This window comes from Cydia amplana, chromosome 5 (genome assembly GCF_948474715.1).
Source record: "Cydia amplana chromosome 5, ilCydAmpl1.1, whole genome shotgun sequence".
NCBI lineage: Eukaryota > Metazoa > Arthropoda > Insecta > Lepidoptera > Tortricidae > Cydia > Cydia amplana.
This window is the reverse complement of record NC_086073.1, coordinates 5,508,879-5,521,471: the sequence shown is the minus strand read 5'-3', so window position 1 is coordinate 5,521,471 and position 12,593 is coordinate 5,508,879. Positions and strand designations below refer to the sequence as shown.

The following is a 12,593-nucleotide window of genomic DNA, read 5'->3' as shown; positions in this document are numbered from 1 at the left end:
GCCATAATTTTTGTGGGCACTGGATGTCAGACGTAAACTATTGACTACAGTCAATCAATCTTTGCTAATTATAAGTAGGTATTACTGGCTTAACTTGTCAAGTGACCGTACGGTGCACTGACATATCGTGCAAATTAATACTGCCATGTGCAGTCAGGCTTGCCATTTAGTACGGTATTAGTCTAGGCTAGAGAGCGTGTAACAAGTAGGTATATTCCATTGTGGCGCCACCCGCTACTAACCCCTACCCTGCGAAATTGCCTACGACACAGATCACTTACGAGTACATAATGCAACTATATGTATTCTATAAGCCGACCACTCCCGGAGCCCGATTCAGATTATACAATTTGTTATGGTTTTGAACTGGTTTTGATACGTCCTAGAAAACGCTCAATGCTGATTGGTGCATGCTAAATTAAACAAAAAGGCCGCGGTGCGTGAGATGTAGGGCTTCCAATACCGGGATCCCGGTATTTCGGGATCCCGGGATCCCGTCTTTTTAGACGCATTTTTCAATACCGGTATTTTTAAAGGCAATACCGGGATCCCAGTATTTTAAAAAATGAGGGAAATGCGCAGTATAAACACTTTAAATTCAATATATTCGGCTGTATCAAAAAATTCCAAAGCTTACTAAACGTCAGACGCATCTAGAGTTAGACCAAGAAAAGTCTGCAACGATTTTGTTAACACGCGCAGTGCAAGTGTTATTTTAAACGTCAAAATTCTATGAAATTATGACGTACAAATAACACTTGCACTGCGTACTGCGTATGCTATCAAAATCGTTGCAGACTTTACTTGGTTTAACTCTAACTGGTCTCTAACCCTCATTTTATTATTGAAACAAGATCGTTGCCTATGCGTCAGATATTTGGTGGTTGGTGGTGGATGAATCCTGAAGTTATGTGAGTGATGAATATGATGATAGTGACATTAACTAATTAGTTCTTATAATTTTATCAAAAAATAAAACGAAAGAGCAAGGATAACTGTAATAATGGCAAACCGATTTTGAGTTAAGTTTGACTACAAATGTGACTGGTGAGGTGAAGTCAACAAATTGGATAAAATTATTGCCAACCTGGAGTGCGAAATAAAGTTATTGCAGATGGCGGCATTAATTGTTTATTGTTGTAATAGCTTTTAGGACATATCTGGTATTTCAGTGAGCCTTTCTAATTCTCCTTTTTAATAAAACTATATATTTTTAAGCGATTCATATCCAATACCGGGATCCCGGGATCCCGGTATTGATGAAGACAGTTCCGGTATTGTGAGAAGTCCGGTATTTGGAAGCCCTAGTGAGATGCGCGCCAATCACCAAGACGACCGTCAAGGTCATATAAAACCCGTTAAAAACCGTAACAAATTGTTAAATCTGAAGCTGAAAAAGCTGAAGCGCTTCGACAGTAATCATATGGTAACTTAGTATCACGGCACGCCCTTTTTTGTATAGCATTTACGTGTCCCAATTTTTTACGACCCAGGGGCCGATTTTTGAATTTCGATCGCTCGATTTCGTCACTCGAAAATCGGTGGAAAACGGCGAAATGCTGTTTTTTGAAATACGAGTGATTGAAATTGGGAATCTAGTGGTATTGACCACTCGTTTTCAATTCTATTAATAGAATTTACATGCCTAGTGGAGATATTACTGAACGAAATAAATGAAATCGAGAGCGGTCGAATTTCAAAAATCGGCCCCCTACTCGGATGTAAGTAGAAAATATCAAAAATGTAGGTACTTAACTGCAATGTAGTAGTGGCATATACCTATCGTATTAAATAGCAAATCTGCGTCTTTCCTATCCTAATATTAACGTGTCCAAAGGCGGTAGTCTATGTCCCTATGACTATGACCTACGAACTTTCACTCCCTGCATTATAATGACTTTACTTTCTTAAAGGTTACACAAAGCTTCCTTTGTACTGCACTTTATGGCAAGTATTTACTATTGCATGTCTCTTTAGTGAAAAGTTATTTTTAGATGACTGGAAATCGTTTTAATAGTGTCATTTGGTCCTTTAATCATGTTATCCGATAAATATTGGATAAGACGATTCGTGATACCTATCCGATAAGTATGGATGATGCTATATTTATTTTCTTTGAATTCTTTGATAGTAAAAAATAATTGGACGTTTTTTGCTATATTTTTATACATTTTATTAGGTTATTATCAAAACGATAATTATCAGGCATAAAAATCACGACAATTATCAAGATAACAATCATTGATATATATATTCGAACCCTGATTGTAACGTTTCTTATCAGCACGATAAAGTGTTCACTGTCAAGTGTCACCTGTCATACTTGTCATCTTTTAAAATAGGGAGAGATTGTAGATACGTTCAGGATACCTAACCATATACCTACTTCTAAATACACCGTGGGGCGTCTTGTAGATATCAAAGGAACGATAGTAATGAACTGAGTTATTCATCAGCCATAAGTTAGAAAGTAAATATATTCTATAATAATTAAAGGCTAATACTTATTAATATTATGATAATAAAACGTGCATTATCGTGCGAACGTGTATTTATTATCATATGAATGTCAGTCTTTAATAAAACTATAGGTAAAAGCAAAATTGGCTACGCTATATTGTACCTTCGTAGCACTGTTTTCCGCTAAGTAGTGAAAACGTTTCGTAGCGATAAAGCGTGATATAGCATCAAACGCAGTGAACGGGTTACGTAACCTACCTATTATACTTTTACATATCGGAGGCACTTTTTGTACAATAGAAGACCGCTTGCCCTGTAATGTGATTTAGCAATTTCCTTCGCATTTTACCAACAAAAGCATTGGGGGATGCTCTAATAACTTTTATAGGCTTCTGTTTTATAGGTTATAGGCACTTACTTATTTAGTATCGAAAAGGTACGCCGTTGTCGTATAATGTATTATGGAAAAAGCATTCGAATAAAATAATTTACTAGCAATTTCCCTTAGCGCCTTAGCATATTTATATAAATAAGCATAAACAGCCCTAGACGTTGCAAATCGACACACGTACACGGAAGTTAGAATTTATAAGTACCTATACTAGTAGAGAGTTATTTAGTGCTGTTTCGATATGTCCAGCTTTTCCAAGGCGGCTTGTGTAAGACGTTCTATTTATAAATTAAGTAGGAAAGTTAAAAATTAAATTATAAATGAAAATAGTTCTTATTTTATTTAAGCTTCAATGTCCAATCAATCAATCAATGTCCTTCGTCGATAGTCATAACAGTAGCGGTGGGTTCGTAGTGGGGGTCGAGAGTGCGCGAACGGACTATTTCCTTGTAGACGAAGGCGGACCTGCGCGGGGTGCGCGGCCGAGCCGGGTCCGTGTAGTCCACCTCGTACAGACCAAACCGCTCTCTGCCGAACAGATCAGAAAACAAATAGAAATACTAAGTAGGTGAAGTTTTTGGGATATAAAAAACATACCTAATTGTAAAAAGTTTTTGGCAAAAATTTCATTTTTGTTACACGCTTTTATCGCTGACTGTACTTTTCTTACGACAGACAACTAATACTCATCGAGACAATTCTAAAAACCCCTAACACAATTAGGTTGCGTTGTTTCATCACAGAGTTCCTATGGCCACCTCCTGTCTCCATCATCAGATCAGCTCGATGGTACCATAATATTGCATTGTCACCCGACTTACATGTGCATGCAAAATTTCAGCTTAATTGGAAACCGGGAAGTGGATCAAATTTAACTTGCAAGATTCCATTACAATTTAGTTACATACAGGTCGAGTTCCTATGGCCACCTCCTGTCTCCATCATTAGATCAGCTCGATGGTACCATAATATTGCATTGTCACCCGACTTACATGTGTATGCAAAATTTCAGCTCAATCGGAAACCGGGAAGTGGATCAAATTTAACTTGCAAGATTCCATTACATGTTAGTTACATACAGGTCGACCTAATAAAAGCGTGTTAAAAACGGAATATTTCACATTTAACAAATATGAGGGTAATAAATAAATTGGGTCAACAATATAACTACCTATTTTTTAACAACAGATTTCACAGATTGGACATATTATTTAGTAGTCATAGTAAAATAACCACTTTTAGGGCGAGTAGGATGTCTAGTTAATTATTAGTTTAGGTTAAATTAATAACAAAAGAGACATTAATCAATCACTATAGCGACCCCCCCCCCGTTTTTTTTGTTAATGTTTATTATTTACCGTGTCAAACAAGATGTTAAAATGATACATAGTCACAACGGCTACGCTTTCCGGGTATACAATATTTTACATAATTACAATATTATATACATCAGACCACTTAAATTATACAACCAACCTTCTTCAAGAATTACTGTATTGATAGGTGAAAACCGCATGAAAATCCGTTCAGTAGGTAGTTATTGAGTTTGTCGCGAACATACAGACAGACAGCTAATACTTACATATAACCCTGCATCCATTCGAAGTTGTCCATGATGCTCCAGGCGGTGTAACCCCTGACGTCGGAGCCCTCATCGATGGCGTCCAGCATGGCGTCCAGGTAGCCCCGGTAGTACTGCACGCGGTCCTCGTCCTCCAACCCTCCCAGCGTCGCGAAACCGTTCTCCGTGATGTACACCGGCGGGTTGTTGTAATCCTTCCTTATCTTTGTTAGGATTTTGTAGAATCCCCATGGCGTGTACTAGAATTTATTATTGTGATGGTATTGGTATTAACTATTTAGAATTTGCCCAAAATTTCAAAGCCTAAGAAATAAAATTCAACAAATTCCAGCGAGAAAAGAACTCAATGTACACACACGGCGGGACCGTGTGAGTACTACACCATTCCGAAAATCACATAAAATATTTAAAAAATAGTTTTTTTTTCATTCTTCTTCACGCTCCTTGAACCAATTTAGTTGAAATCTACGTCTACTACATTTTTGATTTAGTTGAAAATGATACTAAACTTGACTTAGAACCTAAACTTAAACAATTGAAGGAATGTTTACAAAAACCACATAACTGCTTAGAGCGGTTGACACTTTTTTAAGAACATTGTTAATCGTTTCAGGTGTCAACCAGTGTAGTCAGTTATGTTGTTTTTGTAAGCATGCCTTTAATTATTAACGTCAGACATCGCCGACGCTTAAAAAAACCTGCATCATACATCTGTGGGTGGATCCACTTCTTAAATAAATTTTAGTAACACAAAGATTAATTCTGCCAAAGGAAATATTTTATTCAGAGAACGCCGTAGGTGACCTTTTCATGGCCGGAACACACTCGACTAGAGGCTTTTGCTTATCTAAAGGACACTAGGACACTACTGGTATAAATTATTCAAAGGAAGACAAATTTTTATACCTACAGGAGAAAAATGTAAAAGCAACTTACTTTAACAAAACCTGATGCTCCAAATTCCCAATCTTCTAAAGTGTATGTAATTGCATTGATGTCATCCCAGAAAGAAGGAGTGGCATGATATCCGTGTACAGATTCATTCCTGTATGTTAATTTCGAAGAGTAATGATTCAGGCCGAAGTAGTCTGATGTCCCGCGAACGTATGCCTTTTCCTCTTCGGTGAATGCGGGTAATCTGGATTTAGGATACCCTTGCAGAGCGCTCTTGGCAGCTATGTTTTGAACCATTTCTTGTGGATAGCCTCCATTTTCCGAGAAAATAGGATGGGCGTATTGGCCCCACTGAGAATAAACACAATACATATGTAAAAAAAAATGTTAATAAGTTTTTATTCAATATCAAAATATAAGTCCTTACATCAAATTGGTTCGCATCTTCAGCGGCTTGAATATGTTCATGGTTGTTTTCATCTTCAGGCTCGTACCAAGTAGAACTGAACGTAATACTAACGGTGCCTCTCTGTTTCAATCTGTACTGTTCATCATACATGTGCCAAGCTCTAGCATGTGACAGAAGTATATTCTTAGAGCATAAATACTCTGCTACCCCCTTGATATTTAGTCGCGGCGCCATGGTCACGTCACCGTAGCCGAGACGGCAGGTAGCATGTGGCTCATTGAATGTGATCCAGAACTTTACTCTGTCTCCAAATAACTCAAATGCGGTACGAGAGTAGTCGGCGAACCAATCAACAATGTTAGGGTTCGTCCAACCGCCCATTTCCTGCAGTTTTTGTGGCAAATCCCAATGGTACAGTGTAATCATAGGTGTTATATTATATTTTAGCATTTCGTTGATATAGTTATTGTAAAATTCCACGCCTGCCGGGTTTATATGATCGGGGAAGCTGGTAGGCATTAATCGAGTCCAAGACAGAGAGAATCTGTAGTAATCGATTCCAAGTTCTCTCATCATCTCTACATCTCTTTTATATAAATGGTACGAGTCGGCCGCGATGTCTCCATTGGAGCAATCTTTAATAGCGCAAGGATCGGTATGAGTTAAATGGTCCCAAATATTTTCCGATTTCCCTGTAAGAAATTAAAGATCGTTAAGCCTTATATGTAAGTCTAAGAGCGTAATACTCTTTTTAACCGTAGTAGGGTATTTATAATTTATGTTACGTTTATTCGAGCACATTTATAACGTACCATCTTCATCCCAAGCGCCCTCTATTTGGTAGGAAGCAGTGGCCGTTCCGAACAGGAACCCGTCCGGGACCTTGCGTGGCTCGTACCGACTGCCGGCCGATTTGCTCTCGGCCAAGACAAGCAGAACTGTACTTAAACTGAAAATCAAATATACTGTACGTGTATACATCATACCTACCATATACCTGAACTTAATGGCTATAAATTTAAAAAATAAAGGCCGCGTTAATGTGCATTACAATTTACAACTATACCCAGTACGGCACCCTCTTTTATGAAAATCCCAAAATATAGTCCCCATCTAAAAAAATAATGAAACTTGGCATTCAAATTCTGATTTACAAAAAAGAAATGGAAACAACTGGTCAATAGTTACTATTTCTAAAGCCAAAAAGTTATTGATGATGTTATGCCTACATACTGATTTACGCAGCCTAGCTGCATTCCACGGTATACATTAAAGGGTAACACACCTATCTCCCGGACTTTGAAGCTAAGAACCCATACCTGCTACCCATACCACTTCTACCTAAGAATAAAGTAGGTACCTAATATTATAATACTCACAGCACGCCTTTCCACATTTTACTGTTCTCAAATCTTTTATGAAGATAGTCCATTGGCACAGTGTTTATATATGTATATCCCATCAAAAACATAAATGTGAAATGAGAGCCAAGTTCAATTTTAAGAATATGCGTCGTTTTAAGTTCGCCGGAAAAATAATTTTGATTTATATGGGTGTCAAGTTCTAGCTTCGCTTGGGATGTAACTAAAGTTCAGGATTTGACTTGGCTAGTTTTTAAGTGCACGATATTTGTATTTGTTTATGTTGGGGCTCTATTGTTTCTCAAATAAGTAGTTTTAAGCCATAATGTATTGTTTGCCCGCATTTTCGTTGGTCATAATTCATTTGGTTCAGAAACGCGTCACTTTTCAGGTCCAGGATTGCCATAAAACAAACCTAACCTAACCTATCTATAGGATAACCTAACGAAAATCCTGAAATGTTAACGGTTTCAGTTTTATGACTAATGATAATATGACAAACAATACATTATGACTTAAAACTTTATGGGAAACAATGGGACCACCCCGTTTATGTTACAATTCTAAAATTTAGTTTCTTGGTATAAAAACTAATCGTAGAAAATAATACAAATCGCAAAAAAATCACTGTTTCTTTATTTCAGTGTTGTGTTCACACAACTGCCCATTTGGATGCCAAATTTTAACTTGCTAGGTAATCTGGAAGTGTTTAGGTTTTTGATGTTAGGTGAGTCAGTACGTACGTCAGTCAGTATATGAGTCAATAAGTCAGTGAGAAAAATTCCCAATTTTTAGATGTATGTATCTTACCGGTTACGGTTGAGCTATATTCATGAAATTTGGGCTTCTAGTTAGCCTTAATAAATGAACCAAATTTCATATGTTTATGTTTAATAGATTTGTTAACTTACGTAGGGGTCAAAAGTGGCTCCAAATGGTTCGTGTAATAATATAACACATAGCCGCTGCGTCGGCAGTTCTCTTCTTTTGAACTTGGCTTGACACGCTGCCGCGTATCTAGATTGTTAGATAAGAACACAAATTCCCCAAATATAAGACACTATCATATCAGAGATTGATAAAACGGCCAAAGATCATATGCACATCTTGCAATAAGTATATTATCTAAAGTGTTTAAAAACAACGGGTCTTGTTGTCATGCCCACTCGTAACACCTCTCATACTACCAACATATTACATAATAGATATTTAGGTATGTAATGTACTTACCGACATGTATCAGTAGCGGGTTGCGAGGCCTGAAGTTATATTTCGTTATGCAACAGAAAGTGACATTAACATGTAAACAGCTGACAGATCAAATCCATAACAGTTTCAGAACAAGAAATTAAATTCCAGGTGTACGGAACATGTGAGGAGAGGACCCGTAAACATGTTTTTATGAACGTGTTTTCAGCGGGCGTGTAAGTAGATACATATTATTATGACTGCACTTATTGTGCCATCTTCAAAACTGCCAGTTAAGAGCGGTTGCCTAGTACGATTATCAATGATGTGTCTATCGTCATCATGATCGTCGTCGTGAGTGCACTCACTTAAAGGTCGTAAATCAATTATTTTCTAGCAAGCATAGTGGGCGCGGCGCGCCGGGTGCGGGACAGTCCCAACACCGTCTTGAGAGTGATAGCGGAAAAACCAGACTGTCCCATAATGCTCCACTGTGAGGGACTACATTCCGCTACAAGTGTGATACAATGGTACCTAAAATTGAATAGTTTGGCTACCACTGTATTATATCTATGTATTTGTCAAATTTTAATGTGTTTATGTTGTGTGTATGTGTTGTATGCTTATTGTAGATACATATATATGTGTAAATCACTTGAAATCAATAATGTTGGCATTTGAAATAGTAAATAAAATATACTAACTGCGGCGAGTAAAAAAGGCACCTAATGCTCTCGTTTTCCTTTTTTGTAAGTAGTTTCTTCGTAAAGCCTGAGTAGTAGCCGTATTAAGAGAACGAGGAGGAAAATCGAGAAGTAGATGTTAGTCAAAATTGTGTCACTGATGACGAAAATTTGAAAACGAATGTACGTATTATGTACAACTTCTATATAGCGACGAAATTTAACGCTTAAAGCGACGAGGAACGTTTTAAGTTAAGTCAAAGTTTACCAGTCACGTTTGTTTGAAATATACCCCGCCGAGTGTGCGGAGTGTTGCTTAAGTCACTCGCGCCGATTACCTAAACATTTAAGTGCTTTTCGCAAAATAATGTATTATTTACTCTACTACTGTGTGTGTTAATTTTGCTAATGGGCTTAGGTTTGTCGATTGAAACAAACTAATAAATAATGACCATGTCGCAGTAAGATAGATAAAGCCGTTATATAGTTATAACCCTAGGGATATAATTATATGTCGTAACGAAAGCGATTCATTACTATCTAGTTTGTTATCAATCAATGTCCTTCGTCGATAGTCATGACAGTAGCAGTGGGTTCGTAGTGGGGGTCGAGAGTGCGCGAACGGACTATTTCCTTGTAGACGAAGGCGGACTTGCGCGGGGTGCGCGGCCGAGCCGGGTCCGTGTAGTCCACCTCGTACAGACCAAACCGCTCTCTGCCGAACAGATCAGAAAACAAATAGAAATACTAAGTAGGTGAAGTTTTTGGGATATAAAAAACATACATAAACGGAATATTTCACATTTAACAAATATGAGGGTAATAAATAAACTGGCTCAACAATATAACTACCTATTTTTTAACAACAGATTTCACAGATTGGACATATTATTTAGTAGTCATAATAAAATAACCACTTTTAGGGCGAGTAGGATGTCTAGTTAATTATTAGTTTAGGTTAAATTAATAACAAAAAAGACATTAAGCAATCACTATAGCGACCCCCCCCGACCGATTTTTTTTTTGTTAATGTTTATTGTTTACCGTGTCAAACAAGATGTTAAATTGATACATAGTCACACAGCTACCCTTTCCGGGTATACAATATTTTACATAATTACAATATTATATACATCAGACCACTTAAATTATACAACCAACCTTCTTCAAGAATTACTGTATTGATAGGTGAAAACCGCATGAAAATCCGTTCAGTAGGTAGTTATTGAGTTTGTCGCGAACATACAGACAGACAGCTAATACTTACATATAACCCTGCATCCATTCGAAGTTGTCCATGATGCTCCAGGCGGTGTAACCCCTGACGTCGGAGCCCTCATCGATGGCGTCCAGCATGGCGTCCAGGTAGCCCCGGTAGTACTGCACGCGGTCCTCGTCCTCCAACCCTCCCAGCGTCGCGAAACCGTTCTCCGTGATGTACACCGGCGGGTTGTTGTAATCCTTCCTTATCTTTGTTAGGATTTTGTAGAATCCCCATGGCGTGTACTAGAATTTATTATTGTGATTGTATTACCTATTTAGAATTTGCCCAAAATTTTAAAGCCTAAGAAATAAAATTCAACAAATTCCAGCGAGAAAAGAACTCAATGTACACACACGGCGGGACCTGCGCGGGTCTCAGTACACCATTCCGAAAATCACATAAAATATGAAAAAAAATTTTTTTTTTCATTCCTCTTCACGCCCCGCTGAACCAATTTAGTTGAAATCTACGTCTACTACATTTTTGATTTAGTTGAAAATTATACTAAACTTGACTTAGAACCTAAACTTAAACAATTATTAACCTCAGTCATTGCCGACGCTTAAAAAAACTTGCATCAAAAATCTGTGGGTGGATCCACTTCTTTTAAATATTATTTTAGTAACGCAAAGATTAATTTTGCCAAAGGAAATCTTTTATTTAGAGAACGCCGTAGGTGACCTTTTCATGGCCGGAATACACTCGACTTGAGGCTTTTGCTTAACTAAAGGACACTACTGGTAAGTATACATTATTCAAAGGAAGACAAATTTTTATATCTACAGGAGATAAATGTAAAAGCAACTTACTTTAACATAATCTGATGCTCCAATTTTCCAATCTTCTGATACGTATGTAATTGCATTGATGTCATCCCAGAAAGAAGGAGTGGCATGATATCCGTAGGCAGTTTCATTTCTGTACGTTAATCTCGAATAGTAATGATTCAGGCCGAAGTAGTCGGATGTCCCGCGAACGTATGCCTTTTCTTCTTCGGTAAATTCGGGTAATCTGGACTTGGAGTACCCTTGCGCCGCGCTCTTAGCAGCTATATTGTCTACCATTTCCTGTGGATAACCTCCATTCTCCGAGAAAATGGGATGAGCGTATTGACCCCACTGCAGTGAAGAAAAACAATGCGTTAAAAATAAGTTAGGTAGTAAGTTTAAGCGTTTAAACAATATTCATTTAATTAATATACGAGCAAAGTCTTTACATCAAATTGGTTGGCATCTTCAGCGGCTTGAATATGTTCGGGATTGTTTTCATCTTCTGGTTCATACCAAGTGGAGCTCAACGTAATACTAACTGTGCCGCTCTGTTTCGATCTGTATTCCTCGTCATACATATGCCAAGTTTTAGCGTGCGACATAAGCATATTCTTAGAGCATAAATACTCTGCTACCCCCTTTATATTTAGTTGCGGCGCCATGCTTACGTCACCGTAGCCGTAATAGCAGAATACATGTGGCTCGTTAAATGTGATCCAGAACTTGACTCTGTCTCCGAATAACTCGAATGCAGTACGAGCGTAATCAGCGAACCAGTCAACAATGCTAGGGTTTGTCCAACCGCCCATTTCCTGCAGCTTTTGAGGCAAATCCCAATGGTACAGCGTGATCATAGGTGTTATATTATATTTTAGCATTTCGTTAATGTAGTTATTGTAAAATTCCACGCCTGCCGGGTTTATTTGATCCGGAAAGCTGGTGGGCATTAGTCGAGTCCAAGACAGAGAGAATCTGTAATAATCGATTCCAAGTTCTCTCATCATCTCTACGTCTCTTTTATATAAATGGTACGTATCGTCCGCGATGTCTCCATTGGAGCAATCTTTGGTAGCGCAAGGATTGGTATGAGTCAAATGGTCCCAAATGTTTTCCGATTTCCCTGTAAGAAATTAATGGTACGTTATGCCTTATAAATATATACCTTATAATTTTAATGTAACGTAATCCTCATTTGAACTGTAATAGGTTACATTTAATTGAAGAAGAAGAAGAAGAAGAAGAAATACATTTATTACAATTGGGCTCATACGTACCATCTTCATCCCAAGCGCCCTCTATTTGGTAGGAAGCCGTGGCCGTTCCGAACAGGAACCCGTCCGGGAACTTGCGTGGCTCCTGCCGACTGCCGGCCGATTTGCTCTCGGCTAAGACAAGCAATACTGCACTTAAACTGAAAATTAAATATGGACGTATAAAGTCATCATACATATACTGAAACTTAATGTACATAAACGTATATTCATATAAACATCGTGTTAATATGAATTTGAATAGACTTAGGACGACTCCCTGTCCTATCAAAGTTCAAAAGTTTATCCCATCACCCAGATAATACTGGCACGAGGAGTTA

General features: G+C 37.9%; 2 protein-coding genes across 2 annotated transcripts in view; one reads left to right on the top strand and one right to left on the bottom strand.

Annotated features, from left to right (window-relative positions):
• The window catches only part of LOC134647869 (G-protein coupled receptor 179), a 44,318-nt gene that overhangs the window by 15,824 nt on the left and 15,901 nt on the right, over positions 1-12,593 (top strand). The window lies entirely within an intron of this gene.
• Positions 3,217-12,451, bottom strand: LOC134648174 (lactase/phlorizin hydrolase-like). The gene is made up of 11 exons (XM_063502654.1): positions 12,277-12,451; positions 11,449-12,122; positions 11,042-11,350; positions 10,236-10,474; positions 9,525-9,683; positions 7,116-7,136; positions 6,549-6,685; positions 5,755-6,428; positions 5,370-5,678; positions 4,434-4,672; positions 3,217-3,379 (listed from the first exon to the last, which is right to left on the bottom strand). The coding sequence occupies exons 1-11, from the start codon at positions 12,449-12,451 to the stop codon at positions 3,220-3,222; spliced, it is 3,096 nt and encodes a 1,031-aa protein (XP_063358724.1). The 3' UTR covers positions 3,217-3,219.